The sequence below is a fragment of the Macaca fascicularis genome, chromosome 9 (genome assembly GCF_037993035.2).
Source record: "Macaca fascicularis isolate 582-1 chromosome 9, T2T-MFA8v1.1".
Lineage (NCBI taxonomy): Eukaryota > Metazoa > Chordata > Mammalia > Primates > Cercopithecidae > Macaca > Macaca fascicularis.
Genome location: NC_088383.1, coordinates 84386102 through 84401754, shown reverse-complemented (window position 1 = coordinate 84401754; position 15653 = coordinate 84386102). Strand labels below are relative to the sequence as shown.

At 35.7% G+C, this 15653-nt stretch overlaps 1 protein-coding gene across 11 annotated transcripts in view; it reads right to left on the bottom strand.

The window, feature by feature from the left end:
- The window catches only part of RTKN2 (rhotekin 2), a 79563-nt gene that overhangs the window by 17714 nt on the left and 46196 nt on the right, over nt 1-15653 (bottom strand). For 5 of the 11 annotated variants that reach the window (XR_012417899.1, XR_012417898.1, XM_005565761.5 and 2 more), the window contains 4 exons: nt 9553-9647; nt 4025-4131; nt 2961-3092; nt 1261-1290 (listed from right to left, as the gene is read on the bottom strand). Coding sequence is in view for 9 of the 11 variants with exons in the window: in XM_005565761.5 (XP_005565818.3) it covers nt 1261-1290; nt 2961-3092; nt 4025-4131; nt 9553-9647 (364 nt within the window). In the remaining 2 variants the exon portion in view is untranslated. The remainder of the gene's footprint in view (nt 1-1260; nt 1291-2960; nt 3093-4024; nt 4132-9552; nt 9648-15653) is intronic. The other 6 variants (XM_005565762.5, XM_074002056.1, XM_074002054.1 and 3 more) reach the window with 3 other exon arrangements.

The window sequence follows — 15653 nt, the reverse complement described above, 5'->3', positions numbered from 1 at the left end:
AACTAAATTATATTTATTTATAATCTATAATAATAATAAATATATCTTTCCAACATTAACTCTTATTTCATGTTCTAATTTTAAAATGCTCTTTTGTACTTTAGATACAAGTTATATACAATGGAAGAGATAATTGAGTCACCAGTCCTCAAGGTCAAATGTAGCTCACATTGTCTTTAAGTACAAGGCTAAATCTATACAAATTACTAAATTAATAATTTTCCTGTGATATGTAATGGCCAATTGTGGAAGAAACACTGGAATTTGTAAGTCTGCTGATTTCAGTCATCTTAACAATGGCACTGATTGACTACAAAATCTCATTAGTCACCTGGCCATCAGCCTTTATTACCACAAGGAAAAGTAAATCAATTAAAAAAGGTCAATTCAGTCAGGCCATATAAACATTGTCACCACTTTTCTGGAATTAGATCCTTGTCATCAGACTGAAAATACAGACACACTGATTACAATAACACAGTTTTATTATAAATGTTCTCTTAAATTTAAATCATAAAGTTTCCACACATGTCTAAGCAATCGCCTATAAGTCTACTGTGGCTTCGTGCTCAGAACCTCATTTTACAACTACTTTTTAACTTTCAAAATTGATTTACAGTGATATGAAGAGAGGAAAAAGTCTAATTCTGCCTTCCAAATCTAGTCTAGCAGTATGCCTATGAGGAAATAGCAAAAACAGTCCATGAATTTTTATCTATTTTTTCCTACTCATTAGGAAAAGGGTGAGCCATATAATCTTCCTTACTAGTTGGAAAGTCCTATCTGATCTCTAAGTCTATTTCTTCACTTGTAAAACAAATACTGTACCTATAAAACAGGGTTGCCATACCTGCTTTGCCTATCTTAAAGGGCTGAGATAAGGCGAGTTGAATTCCTTCAAGATTGTCTTCAAATAAAACAAATGACTTTAAAAATATCATTTGTTTAGATTACATTTTAATTTATTTTATGACTGAATATTATATGGTATAAAATATACGAAAAAAACTAGGATTTCATTTTTACTCCTCAGCTATTTAGTAAAAGCCAAATCAGACATAATCATATACATAGAACTTTTAACAAAATTATTTAAGCTGAATCTAGTGAAATAATTAGTTACATATAGATTTGGAGAAATTCTAAGAAGAAAACTGGCCTGGACTTTTAAAAAAAGTCAGTGTAATGAAAGGCATAAATAAATAAAGGCAGAAGGTGAAGGGCACAATTTAGATGAAAGGAATCCAAGGAAATGCTGACCAGATGCAGTACATGATCCTTGATGAGGTCCTGGATCAAACAATAAAGAAAAATTAGAAAGGATATTGTGGGGACAATTAGAGCAATTTCTTTTGTATATTAGTTAATAAGTATCAACAATAAACTTTTTGAGCATCACAATACTATTATGGCTATGAAAAAGCGTCCTTGGTTTTAGGAGAAATATGCTAACATATTCAGAGAAGAAATGTTGTTATTTGCAACTGATTTTAAAATGGTTCCGAAAAAAATTTTAACTAGAGAGAATACAAATGTGGCAAAATGTTAACAACAGCTGAAGTGTCTAGATGAATGGTATACAGGTGTTCATTATTCTGTTTCAGTTTTTCCATATGAAATTTTCAAAAGACTAAAGTGTGAAAAACTGGCAGGAAAGACAACTCTGCACAAACCAAACAAAATAAAAAGTTGGCAAGTAATGAAAAAAGCAGGTCAATTTTTCATTAATAAAATTATATATTTCAAAAACCTAATTTTCTAAGCCAAAATAGATTCATTATAATACTGAGGTATTATGTCCTTATTTGTTTTGTCAAAACAAAACAGTTTAAACAAAACAGTTAAATTAGGTGAATTTATATAATAAAAGGTCTCACTAAAAGACTTCCTGTAGGTAAAAAGCAATGTAATTTCTAAAAGCAGAATAGAAATAGACAAAAATGTTATTATTGGAAAAGATCATGAAACTAAACTCAAGTCTTTATAGATTAGTAGACTGGTACCCACGGCTGTTCAGGAATACAGCTATTACATAAAAGGATATACAACTTTACATTCTTCTTTAAAGGATAATTTCAAAGATAAGGAGAACAAATGTGATGCCTCATGTTTTATCACACAGTTCACGCCAAAGACAAGCAAAGTAGAACAACTAGAAACAATTAGGGGCAGCCTACAGGCAAAAACCATGATATTTCGGTCTAGAAATGCAATTATTCTAGAGTACGAATGCTCTAAAAAATGAGGAAAGAAAAATCCTCTAATCAACGCTAGACTTGAATAATAGACAAAGCTAAATTTAAGACCGTGAAGTAGAAGAAACTAAGTCTGCGTTATACTGAAAAGTTGTCCTATAGGATTCTAGATGAAAAAACTGTAGCTAGATTTCAATAGTCTCCTTTGTATCAAACCACTATATATATACTTGACAAATTCTCTAGGTGGTGTGGTACTACTTTTTAAATGCAGTATAAGCACTCAACTATTCTAAATGGACTGGCAGGCTTTTCTATTCTGTCAGAAGATGGGACAATTGCCCATCAATCCCATAAGAAATCAGGAAGTATAGTCAAGAATGTCTTTTTATGGCTTCATTTGAATACTAACTAGAAAAAGCATCACTATAACATGAGCTTAAACAATTAAACAATTTATATTTAATCTCTTAAATAAATTCATAAAAAATTTAAATATACCGTTAATGCGGAGTTACATTCTCTGCTTTAAAACCTATTTACTGGTATAGATGTCCATTACTATGTTTTCTTAGGAAATATACATTTTCTTATAACAGATAAGCTCTAACAGAAAAAAAGAAACAGATTAAATCATATTTATGAAGTAATCTGTTTTTACCACTGCTTCTCTTTTATTTATAAGACAACAACAATGTAAACTGCACATACAAAAACAAACTTCCTAAGATGTATCTTTTTTTCTAAAAATAGCATTTCCTTTACCTTGTTAATGGGTACTACCAAAGCTGGTTCCACTTTAGCTTCAATTTCCTCTGGACTGTAAAAACAATAGAGTTTACCTCCTCGCAAAACACAATACAGCCTTCTCCAACTAATCAGACCTTTTACCATTTGCTGGAAAAAAAAAAAATCAAGAGATTATCAATTTTAAGTTATCACTTTAAATTCATGAAAATACTTATCAAAGTTAAATTATTTAGAATTTTTAAAATGTGATAGAATTATCCATTAATTTGATATACAAAAGGTTAATTGCCCCAAATCCAAGAGTATGTTAATATCAGAGAAGAAAAGTTTGGAATTCTTAAAGGCATTAAATGAAATGGAGGCAACAATCCACCACCTAACTTTTATACACATAAAACCATAGATCAATGGTGTTTTAGAAAATCTAGTTGATTAAAAATTAGTGCTTAGAATTCTATGGCAATTCATCAAATGACTCAGGAAAATTATAAAAACAATTCTATATATTCAAAATATTATTTTCCCTTACTGTTCTCAGAGCATCGGAAAATGTCAACTACCCTGTTAGAATGCAAATTTTCTTTCCTCCTAATGGAATCTTTTAGAAAAAGCTATTGATTCATTGAAGTTCACAATTAATTATTTACTGAATATAAATAACTATGGTTATAAATAAATCAGGAGTAGGTGGCACAGAGGCAGCTCTGGAAGCTCAGAGTCCTAAACCGTGCCAAACGCTGTCTGCCAGAAAGACCTTTATGCGAAAGGTGTTGAGCAGACCTCATCAGTTTCCACAAGGAGCCCTCTGTTGCTGATTATCCTGTTGCTGCTATTAATGAAGCAGAGGAGCATGGAGAGGTAGCACCTTAGCCATCAACATTGCAGTAGATCCCTCCCTGCTTTGTCATTCTTTTTTCACCCCACATCCCCTACCATTTATATCTGGTAACATTTAGAAAATTGACATTTAAAAAAAGACTTAAAAAATATTTCTCAGTATCAGAAGGTGAAACAACTGCCAGTATATTAAGATTTAAAGTAGAGCTACAATTGTTGTAGGATATTTAAAGTCCTCTAACCTGCTGATTAAGAAATCCTGCAAATGCATCCTCAGCCATACAAGCTGGCTGGGCAACTAGTCGGCAGCACATGTTGCCATATAGGGGAAGCCAAAATGAAGACTCCTCTATTTAAAGGAGAAAGAAAAAAAAATCAAGTTATAAATATAAGTTTATTTAAGGTCATCATACATTTTGATTTTTCTCTTTTTACAATTTTGTTTTGCTTTGTACAGAACATATTTTATAATTACTTTTATGTAAAGATTCATCCTACCCAAATACCAGTGCCATATTTAGTGAGAAAATCAAATACGAGAATAGAAAGGACAGGATAACATTCTAACTGATAGTTTACAGCATGCTACCATCTGAATAAATATGAACTCTTTAGTCTCTTGTTTGATTTTAATTATTCAATGAAAGTTGTTCAGAGAATGTGATCTCATTTAATATAAAAACATTCTGATAAAGTAATTTATGTTTGTCAAATTCTAATTTTTGCTCTAATTTTCATTATAATAATTAGAAAGGTGATCCTCCGAATGAAACATTATTTCACTTTGCGAGGCCAAGGCAAGGCGGATCACTTGAGGTCAGGAGTGAGATCAGCCTGGCCAATATGGTGAAACCCCATCTCTACTAAAAATACAAAAATTAGCTGGGCATGGTGGTGCATGCTTGTAGTCCCAGCTGCTTGGGAGGCTGAGGCAGAAGAATCGCTTGAGCCCGGGAGGCAGAGGTTGCAGTAAGCTCAGACTGTGCCACTGCACTCCAGCCTGGGCAACAGAGCAAGACTCCATCTCAAAAACAAAGCAAAACAAAAACAAAAAACATTATTTTAGAGAACTTAAGATAACTTAATCAACATTTTTGACCCCTCCTCCTCCCCTTCTCTTGCTGAACAATTCAGTCATAAGCCATTAGGGAGAGACCCCAACATAAACATCTGTGCCAAGACTGGAGAAGGAGCTGTGGTGTGCTAGAAAGGGATAATGGAGTCTGGGTGCGGTGGCTCAAGCCTGTAATCCCAGCACTTTGGGAGGCCGAGATGGGCGGATCACGAGGTCAGGAGATCGACACCATCCTGGCTAACACGGTGAAACCCCGTCTCTACTAAAAAATACAAAAAACTAGCCGGGCGAGGTGGCGGGCACCTGTAGTCCCAGCTACTCGGGAGGCTGAGGCAGGAGAATGGTGTAAACCCGGGAGGCGGAGTTTGCAGTGAGCTGAGATCCCACCACTGCACTCCAGCCTGGGCAACAGAGCAAGACTCCGTCTCAAAAAAAAAAAAAAGAAAAGAAAAGAAAGGGATGATGGAGACAGGCAGAGTGAGAATGGTGAATAGCAGGAGCTGCCTGCAGGAGGTATCAGCAGCTGAAGGGGCTGAGAGGGTGATAACACTGGGGCGCAGCCTAGATTGGGACTGTCTTGAGCAAGCAGAGTAAAAGAGGTATGCCTGGGAAGAGGAGCCTGACATCGATCATTAGAGCCCAATGAATGAAGAACTAGTCCAGATTGAAGGAAAATTTAAAAGCATGATAATTAAATGAAATATATGATTCTGCACTGTATCCCTCTGCCATAAAGAACATTATTGGGACGATGGGCAACATCTTGAATGGACTCCGAGGATTATATGGTGGTTATGTATTAGTATTCATTTCTTGACTTTGAGAGTGATGGTGATGTAGCTGAATGTCCTGATAGTAGCAAATACGTATTAATGCATTTTGGGATACAGACTATCATGTAAGCAACTTGCTCTCATATTTTTTTTGAGAAAAAAAAAGATCTTGACATTCAAGCTGAGTATGGTAATGTGTGCCTGTAGTCCCAGCTACTCAGGAGGCCAAGCTGGGAGGAGTGCTTGCACCCAGGAGTTTGAGGCCAGACTGGGTAATATACCGATACCCATCTCTAATTAAAAAAAAAAAAAAAAAAACAAAAACTTGACATTCAACTTGCAACTTTTCTGTAACTCTGACATTGTTTAAAAAAGTTCTTTCAAAAAAACATTAAGATACTCCTTTAATGAAGATACCTACCTGTGTACTACCTATCTATATGGAGGAAAGCATTAAATGATTCTAGGCATCAGAGTATAAATAAAAACCCAACATATGGCCCTTAGTTCACACTGGACCACATAAAAAATGATTTTTAAAGTTTTCGCTGTGCCCTGTTGGTAGTGCCCACAAAATGGCTAGCTACTGGCCATAACTATTATTTACCCAAAAGTTTTAATTACCCCAGAATTTTTTTTTGTAAAAATAGTTAATATATACATGCAAGGCAGCAAAGGTTTGTAGTAAAACCAAAAAGTTTTAAACTTACCTGCCCAAGATTCTACTATAGAATAGCACACGACAATGTTCTGAGACTATTCAAATCATTTTCATTAATACATTTTTAAAGCTGCTATATTTTAGAAATAAGGGGCTTAATCTGGGAAAAATGAATGCACAAGCATAATACATACTATTCCAAAATGCAAACACAAATAAACAAAAGTTATCTTTCCTAAAACAGGCAGCAAATGAAATAGAAATTCTGTAAAAGCATGTATTTCAGTAATACATCTGAAATTAACTTTGTGATTTATAAATTTAAAAGTTTGAAAGCAAACTTGTTTATATAGGCAATCTCAGATTTATGAATAGCTTATGTCCTAAATATCTGTAAGTTAGTTGAAAAGTACATCATAAAGAGTAAGAAACATGAAGGATACAATGAAAAAGACTAACATAGGTTTAACAGGCATGCAAAAAGGACTAAAGCTACACAACAGCAGAGGCAGTTTCAAATAGTTAAGTGAGATTTTGCCCAAACTGATGAAACATACCAACAACGTAAAGAAGCTCAACAAACTCCAAGCAGCATAAATAAACTCTACACCTAATTATACCACGGTAAAATTTTAGAAAACCAAAGGCAAAAAGGAATAAAAAGATTACACTCATAGTGGTGACACACTGGCAAATTATTTACAATATTTGTAATAAAATAATAGAAGCCAAAAATATTGGAATTATATCTTCGATATTCAACAAGACAAAATTAAAAATGCAGAATTAAGAAAATCTTCAATAATGAGGCAAAATAAAGCCACCTCCAGATAAACAAAAAGAGCAAGAAGTTTGATATCAGCATAACACACTAAAAGAAATTCTAGGGCTTATACTTCAAGCAGAAGGAAAAGTATCCCGGATGCAAGGCATAAGATACAAGTAGTCATAGAAACATGTAGGTAAATCTAAGTAAGTATTAAATCTATAAAATATCTTGCTAAAAAAAAAAAAAGAATTACAATATGTAACAATAGCACATAGGTTAGGGAAAAAAGAGTTTAACTGTTCTAAAGTCCTTGTATTGTCTGAGAAAAGCACAAAACTATCTATTAAGTTTAGTTTTTAATAAGTACGATTAATAAAATTTTTAGGGGTAAATTCTAAAAAATCAGAAAAAGGATGTATAACTTTAATTCAAACAAGGAAAAATTGCCTTAAAAGGCAAGAAAAAAATAACCATGGAATAGGGGAGACAAATAGAAAACATAGGTTATCATAGACTTAAACCCAAATATACAGCTATTTGATATTAAATACAAAAGGACTAAAAGCTTCAGTAAAAAAAAGAATGTCAAATTAGAGAAAAATTAAAATCCAATATAATGCTGTTTGAAGAGGCATGTTTGTAACATAAAAATAAGTACAGTTTGAGGTAAAAGAAGAAAATAGAATTAAACAGTTACATGAATCAAATAACAAAGGTTCAAATTATATACAGCAAAAATAGATGTAACTATGGGTAAAAAAATCCACAATCACAGAATGAGATTTTATCACACCTCTTGTAGTAATATAGAGTATATAGACTACAATCATTACTCCTAACAAATAATTAACAAATATGGAACACATTGGTGAATAAAACTGACTAATCTGTTACAAGAATGAGAATTAAAAAACAGAGATGGTACAGAAAGCAAGTATCAGGAATAGAAAAGAGGGAACAACGTTACAGAGGCTGCAGAAAATTAATAGATATAAGGACATTATAGAAAATTTAATGCCTATAAATCTCAAAGTTTAGATCAAATGGGTAGGTATCTATAAAAACATAACTTATTGAAACTGACCCAAGAAATAGAAAAGTGAAGAACCCTATAACTATTAAAAATAATTAAATCAGTCTAAGAGATAAATACGTATTATCATACAATGAGATACTATAAGTAATGAAAAGCATACATACTGAATGATGAACCAAAAGCAAATTACCAAGACAACATGATTCCATACCAAAGTTCAAATTAGGCAAAATTATATTATTTAGGGAAGCACACAAAGATGGTATTAATAAAACCATAAAGAAAAACAAGGAAGTATATACCATAAAAATGGAGACATATGTACACCTAGGGTAACTGAGGGAAAGGAGTGGTAGTAATGTTCTGTTTCTTGATATGTTCTATTTCTTGAGACAGGGTCTTGCTCTGTAGCCCAGGCTGGAGAACAGTGGCACAATCATACCTTGCTGCAGCCTTGAACTTCAGGGGTCAGGCAATTCTCCTACCTCAGTATCCTGAGTAGCTGGGATTACATGCACGCATGACCATGGCCAGCTAATTTTTTTTTTATTTTTGTAGAGATAGGGTCTCACTATGTTACCCAGGCAGGTCTCAAACTCCTTGGCTCAAGTGATCCTCCCATCTCATCCTCCCAAAGAACTGGGATTACAGGCAAGAGCCACCACACCTAGCTTCCTAATTATTTTTTAAACTATATATTTACATTTCATGAACTTTTCCATATTTTTAACATAATTTCTCATTGTGAAACAAAAAAATATTGGTATAACATTATCAACCTTATCAGTACAGAGCCATAATCCTTACAACAGTAAGTATAATTAGGACATTTACCACATATTTTTATTTATTTGCTTGGAGAAAATGAACAAAAGTCAATAACCCAAATCATATTTCCAAACTGCCTTACCAGCACTGCTCCATATTTTTCATCACGAGTAAAATAACCTGGGAGAGTGGCAAGTGCTCATGCTAAGTTTTACCAATCGTCTTAATGACCTAACCCCCTTCTTCAGTTTCCTATATCTTTATTTATTTAAACTATAACTACCACTACCATCCAAAGAGAAAAAGGTTAAGGAACCCTACTTTCTCTTTCTTACATTCTCTGCTTCCTACTAACAGAAAGGCTGGCTTCCTTGATTTCAAATTTCAAAATAAGTCAGGTATTTAATTTCCAGCTAGAAAGTGGTGAAGTCATAAATTCCAAGTCAAAAACAAGGATTGAGCATACCCGAGACCTTTCTTTTCCCACTAAGCCTTGCAAACAAATCTCAGCGTAGAGAAAGGAAAATAAACTTTTCTCCTTTGGGGAAGAAGGGCATATATATTTGAAAGCACCAACAGAATCACTCATGTCTCCATTATTTAAGCCGATATTCACTTGAGGGGAACATACTATAATTAGAAATACAGGCAGAATATATGTAATAAGTAAAATATATACTATACTTACCATTTCCATTAATAGACAGATTATGGGTCTTGAAACTATCCTCAGCACTTTCCAAGGTTAGGGTAGTGTGAGCTAGCAAATTATACTTTACACCACTAATAGTAAGAAAGAAGACATGTTTTAAGTATTTTTGTATTTCTACTACTACACAAAATATTTGTATGTTCAACAACAAATAATAACCTGATTTAAAGATAAGCAAAGGACTTGAATAGACCTTTCCTCAAAGAGAGAACAAGATCCAGCATTACATTCTGATGCACTACATTTCTCTAAAGACAGAAATGTCTATTTCTCTTTTGTTGACAAATGATCAACAAAACATAAAAAGATGCTCAGTATCATTAGTCACTGGGGAAACGGAAATCAAAACCACAATGAGATATCACTTCATATTCATTAAGATTAGTAAAACAGACAGAAAAAACCAGCAACACGTTAGCTGGTATGTGGATAAACTAGAACCTTTGTACATTGCTGGTGGGAACGTAAAATGATACAACCTCCGTGGAAAACATTTTGGTGGTTCCTCAAAAAATAAGAAATAAAATTACTGATCCAGCAATTCTACTCTGATATACACCCAAAAGAACTGAGAGCAGAGACTCAGATATTTATACACCCATGTTCACAGCAACATTATTCACAATAGCCTAAAGGTAGAAGAAATCCAAGTGTCTATCCAGGGATGAAGGGATCAGCAAAATGTGGGGTGTGTGTTTGTGTGTGTGTATATACACATTACATATACATAATGGAATATTATTCAGCCTTAAAAAAGAAGAAAATTCTGACATACTACAACATGGATGAATCTTGAAGACATTACGCTAAGTGAAATAAGCCAGTCACAGAAGGACAAACACTATATGATTTCACTTATAGGAGGTACCTAGCGTAGTGAAATTCATAGAGATGGAATCTAGAATGGTGGCTGCCAGGAGGAAAGAATAAGGAAATTAGTGTAGGGTAGGTGCAGAATTTCAGCATGAGCAGATGAAAAACTTCTGGAGATGGAGGGCGGTGATGGTTGTACAATGTGAATATACTTAATGCCTCTGAATGTATACTCAAGAATGCTTTACCACAAAAAAAATTTAGATAGTACGGATGACATTTTTTGATGATACAAGTTATTGATTTAGCAAGTTTATCTCTATATTTTGTCAATAAAAACCTGCAAATTATTTGTTTTAATTCACACAAATGTTTCTCTGAAGGGTCCCCGTTCATTTTTTTTTTTTTTTTGACTCACTGCAAGCTCCGCCTCCCGGGTTCACGCCATTCTCCTGCCTCAGCCTCCCAAGTAGCTGGGACTACAGGCGCCCGCCACCATGCCCGGCTAATTTTTTGTATTTTTAGTAGAGACTGGGTTTCACCCTGTTAGCCAGGATGGTCTTGATCTCCTGACCTCGTGATCTGCCCACCTCAGCCTCCCAAGTGCTGGGATTACAGGCGTGAGCCATCGGGGTCCCCATTCATTTAATAAATATTTACTGAACACTTAAAATGTGCCAAGTCCAATGCTAGGTGATGGGCATTCAATGGTAAACAAGATCCAGCATTACATTCTGATGCAGCCAGAATGAAAAAAAAGGTAGGCATAGGAATAAACCAAATACCAGCATTTACAAGTTGGAATGCAACTTTTTCTATGAAAGAAACAAAGGAGATGAGAAAACTGAGGACCTGTGGTAGGTAGGTGAACTGGGGAAGGATTTTCTGAGGAGGTAACAGTTATCCAGTCATAAAAGAATCTAGCCAAGCAAAGAATGCGGGAAAATATTCCAAGCAGAGTGAGTATGTGCAAAGGGAGGGCTGAAGGAAAACCAGTGTGGCTGGTGCACAACAGGCAAGCAGCAAGCATGGTACAATGCAAGGCTGGAAATACAGGGAGTGATGAGCTCACCTGGAGGCTCTGTGAGCCCTGGAAGAGGGGTGGATTTAATTCTTAGCAGGAAAGTTGATAAAAAGTGGAATGATAGGGTCTGATTTACATTAATTTCCCAGGGACAAAGGCTGTCTTCTTGACCAAACTCCAGCCACACTCCTCTGAGTCCTTTTCTCAACTAGGCCTCAACCTGGCCCTCTAAGGACCTGAACAAACACTAGCATTGTTTTTTGCAGCTTAAAGTTGCATCCCTAAGATGTCTTCTTAAAGTGCCCGCCTGAGAAAACTCAAGGCTGACAAAAGAACTTATTGTTTGTTCCAGCCAAGAGCTGAAAACAGTGCCTTTGTCTTTCAGTCTCTGTGGGAGGGGAGGAGACTAATTTTGATAAATACCAGCTAGAACACCCAGGTGGGTTCCACATGGACCAATCCCCCCTTCCCACTATCTGGAACTTTTCACTTAGCTAACTCTGGGCCTGACTCAACCTCTCCCAGTTTCCTCATTCTCCCTTTAAAATGCCCAGTCGCCTCTACACAAATCAAAGTTGAGTGCAGTTCATGTGTGACTCTTCTTACTGTAATAGCATATTACTGATTCAAATCTGTCCTTACCACTTTAATTAGCATCCAGCTTTGTTTATTTTTCACAGAATGAATCTCCTTCTTCTGGTTATCTACATCAGAGATTTGAGGGTTTTATCTATAGTGTGAGGACATGGAGGACTTCATTACACTCATTCCATTTTTTTCCATTATAGTTCCCTTTGTGGCACTTATGTTAAAATAGCACTCTTACCAAAACACCTAGAATTTCTCATGATGAATTTCATACTCTGGCACTTCGTGGTGATAAAAAGTGAATTTATGTTCAGTAACAACTGTATTTTCTTTTTTTTTTCTTTTTTTTTTTTTTTGAGACGGAGTCTCGCTGTGTCACCCAGGCTGGAGTGCAGTGGCGCGATCTTGGCTCACTGCAAGCTCCGCCTCCCAGGTTCATGCCATTCTTCTGCCTCAGCTTCCTGAGTAGCTGGGACTACAGGCACCTGCCACCACACCTGCCTAATTTTTCGTATTTTTAGTAGAGATGGGGTTTCACCATGTTAGCCAGAATGGTCTTGATCTCCTGACCTCGTGATCCGCCCGCCTTGGCCTCCCAAAGTGCTGGGATTACAGGAGTGAGCCACCATGCCCAGCAACAACTGTATTTTGTATGCTAGTAATCCTAACTTTTTTCATGATTTTCTTGATTTTATTTTATTTTTCAAATCAGTAAAATCTCAAAACATCAATGAGTATATTAAAAGAGAGAGAGAGACAAAGAGAGATATAGAAGACTGTGGTGTCTGATGGGAATTTATATTAATTGTGCTAGGTGTTAGGTTTCATAAACCTCCTTTGTTTCTTACTAAATCTTTAATAAGATCTCTGTATTACAAAGAAAAAATATGCATACACTTACAATGTATGCATGCACTTCAATAAATAACAGCATACTCCATAAAATACTACTCCCTGGGAGAATGCCTCTTGGCTTTTACTATATAGTCATTACAGACCAAAGATAACTCTCTATACCCAGTGTTTTCGGTCAATGTTTATATAAGAAAATTTATGTTTCTGTCTCCATATTTCAACATAACATTTTAAACAAAATAATGCATGAGTATATTTTTGAGTTACAGTTCTGAACTGGTATAATGTCAGACTCACACTTAGGCTTTTCAAAAGTTCACTATGTATCAACAAATCTTTACTGCTGCTGGAACTAAGAGAGGGACAAGTGGCCATTCTCTGCTATTATTCACTTATTCTGAACAAGTTTCTACAGTGTCTTTCACAGTAAGCTTTTATTTTCCCCTATTGTTCACAAAATGAATCCCAAAAAAGTTGAAGTATTAAAACTGTGGAGAAAGAACCAAAGTAGGCTGGGCATGGTGGCTCACGCCTATAATCCCAGAACTTTGGGAGGTTGAGGCAGGAGAATCGCTTGAACTCGGGAGGTGGAGTCTGCAGTGAGCCAAGATCGTGCCACTGCACCACAGCCTGAGTGACAGAAAGAGATCCTGTCTCAAAAATAAATAAATAAAAAGCAATCTAAGTAATTGAGAACAGCAACTACAATGGAAGAGCAAATGTGATTACACACGAACTGCCCACTAACGTTCATATTAGTTGTTTGGTTATCAGGGTTCAATATGTTAAGCATTATCCCAACATAATAATTTGTCCCTGATAAATGAGTTTTTTGGAACTATATTTTAGAAAACTAAACAGGAGTTTTAAATTGATAACACATTATAATGTTTCCCACTTAAAATAATGGGAAGTAGACTCACTGTGAGCACTTTAGGGCAGAATATGTTGTTTTCAAGAAAAGATTATTGACAATAAGTGGGGTTTGCCTGCATTTGCCAGGCACTGTTCCAGGTGTTAAAACTACAATAATCAACGAAATGGGGGAGGAGAATGTATAAATATGTAAACATACATTTATATATTTATCTACTTTTCCTGTCTTATACAGGAAGAAAAATAGATAGAAAAATATATATCAGGCCCATGAAGCTAAGTAAAGTATGGAGAAGGGATTAAGGTGAGGGGAGACTGCTATTTCAGATGGCCCACGGAAAAGAAGGCCTATCTGCAAAAGTAACACTTGAGTGAAAATCTGTAAGGAAGAAAGGAGCCATAAGAAGAACAGAAGGAAGAGTATTTCAGGTAGAGGACAATACATATAAAGGCTAAGGTGAGTACATGCTAGGTGTGTTTGACAAACAAGGAGGACAGTGTGACTGGAGTAGTGAAGGAGGCAGAGTGATTTGAGATGTCCAAAAGGTAAGTAGGGGGCAGACAGACAGTCAATACCACAGTCCTGGTGGGGCATGGTAAGGAACAGTGGATTTGGAGTGAAATGTGCAGCAAATGGTAGGTTCCCAGCAGAGTCATGTACCATGATCTGACTTGTATCAAAATTAAATGATCCCTCTGGCTGCTGTGTGGAGAACAGACTACAGAGGCCAGGAGTGAAAAATGGAGACATCGACTAAAAGGCTACTGAAACTGACCAGGCGAGAGCTGTTGCAGGCCTGGAACAGAATGGTGGTGGTGGGGTGGTGAGAAGTGGTTCAGATTCCTGATACATTCTCTAAGTTTCAGTGCAAAGACAGGATGTGAAAGCAAGGAAAGAATTAAAGACATCTCCAAGGCTTCTGGTCCAAGCAACCAGAAAAATGGAATTGTTATTAACTGAAATGAGGCTGACTGAGAGAGAAACAGATACAGGAGGTAAGAATTCAGTTTGGGGCAAGTACGTTTGAGACTGTTTTTGATATCTAGATCATTATTTGAGATTGTTTTCAGTATCTAGATGCAGCCAGGCAACTGGATATATGAGTCTGGAGTTAGAAGAGGAATAGGTATTGGAGACATAAATTTGGGAGTTAGCAGTATATACATGAAATTTAATGAAAGTTAGTTAGGTGAAATCCAAGGACCAAATACTGGGACATGAGCACTCCATTAAATGAAGAGCAATGAACAAAGGAGACAGGCAATGAATAAATGGTTACTGAGGTCGAAGAAAAATCAAGAAAGTGTCATTCTAGATGGCATATAAAAATAGTATTTCAAGGAGAGTGATCAATTGTGTTAATACCAAAAGGTCCAGGAAACTGACAATCAAATGTTGCAACATTAGATCACTGTTGACCCTGACAAGAGTAGTTTCTGTAGGACGGGATGGAGGTAACATGAGGTAAGCCAAATGAAATGGTTCAACAGAGAATGGCAGAAGAGGAAGTGGAGATAGGAATATAAAAAATTATTTTCCAAGAAGGATAGTTAAGAAATTGAAAGTATTTCAGCATGTTTATAAGTATACAGAAATGATGCTGTACAAAAGGGGAGGAAACATACAGGAGCCTACTGTGAGTGAGAAGATGGGATCTAGTGCACGAGTAGACAGGCCTTAGATGAAGTGAAGGCAGGTCACAAGAAAGGAAACAGCAAACGCTGAGGCAGATGTGGGTAGGCTGGCAGATTTGGAGGATGGAGCATATTTAAGTTCTCTCCCAATTACTTCAGTAGTATCAATGATGTATGAAACAAAGTCATCAGCTATGAATAAGGGGCAGAGAGAAGATATTGGCGGTTAGAGAGAAGACATGTGAAATACTTACCTTGAAGAGAGGTAAAGTAGAAGACTGTAGAA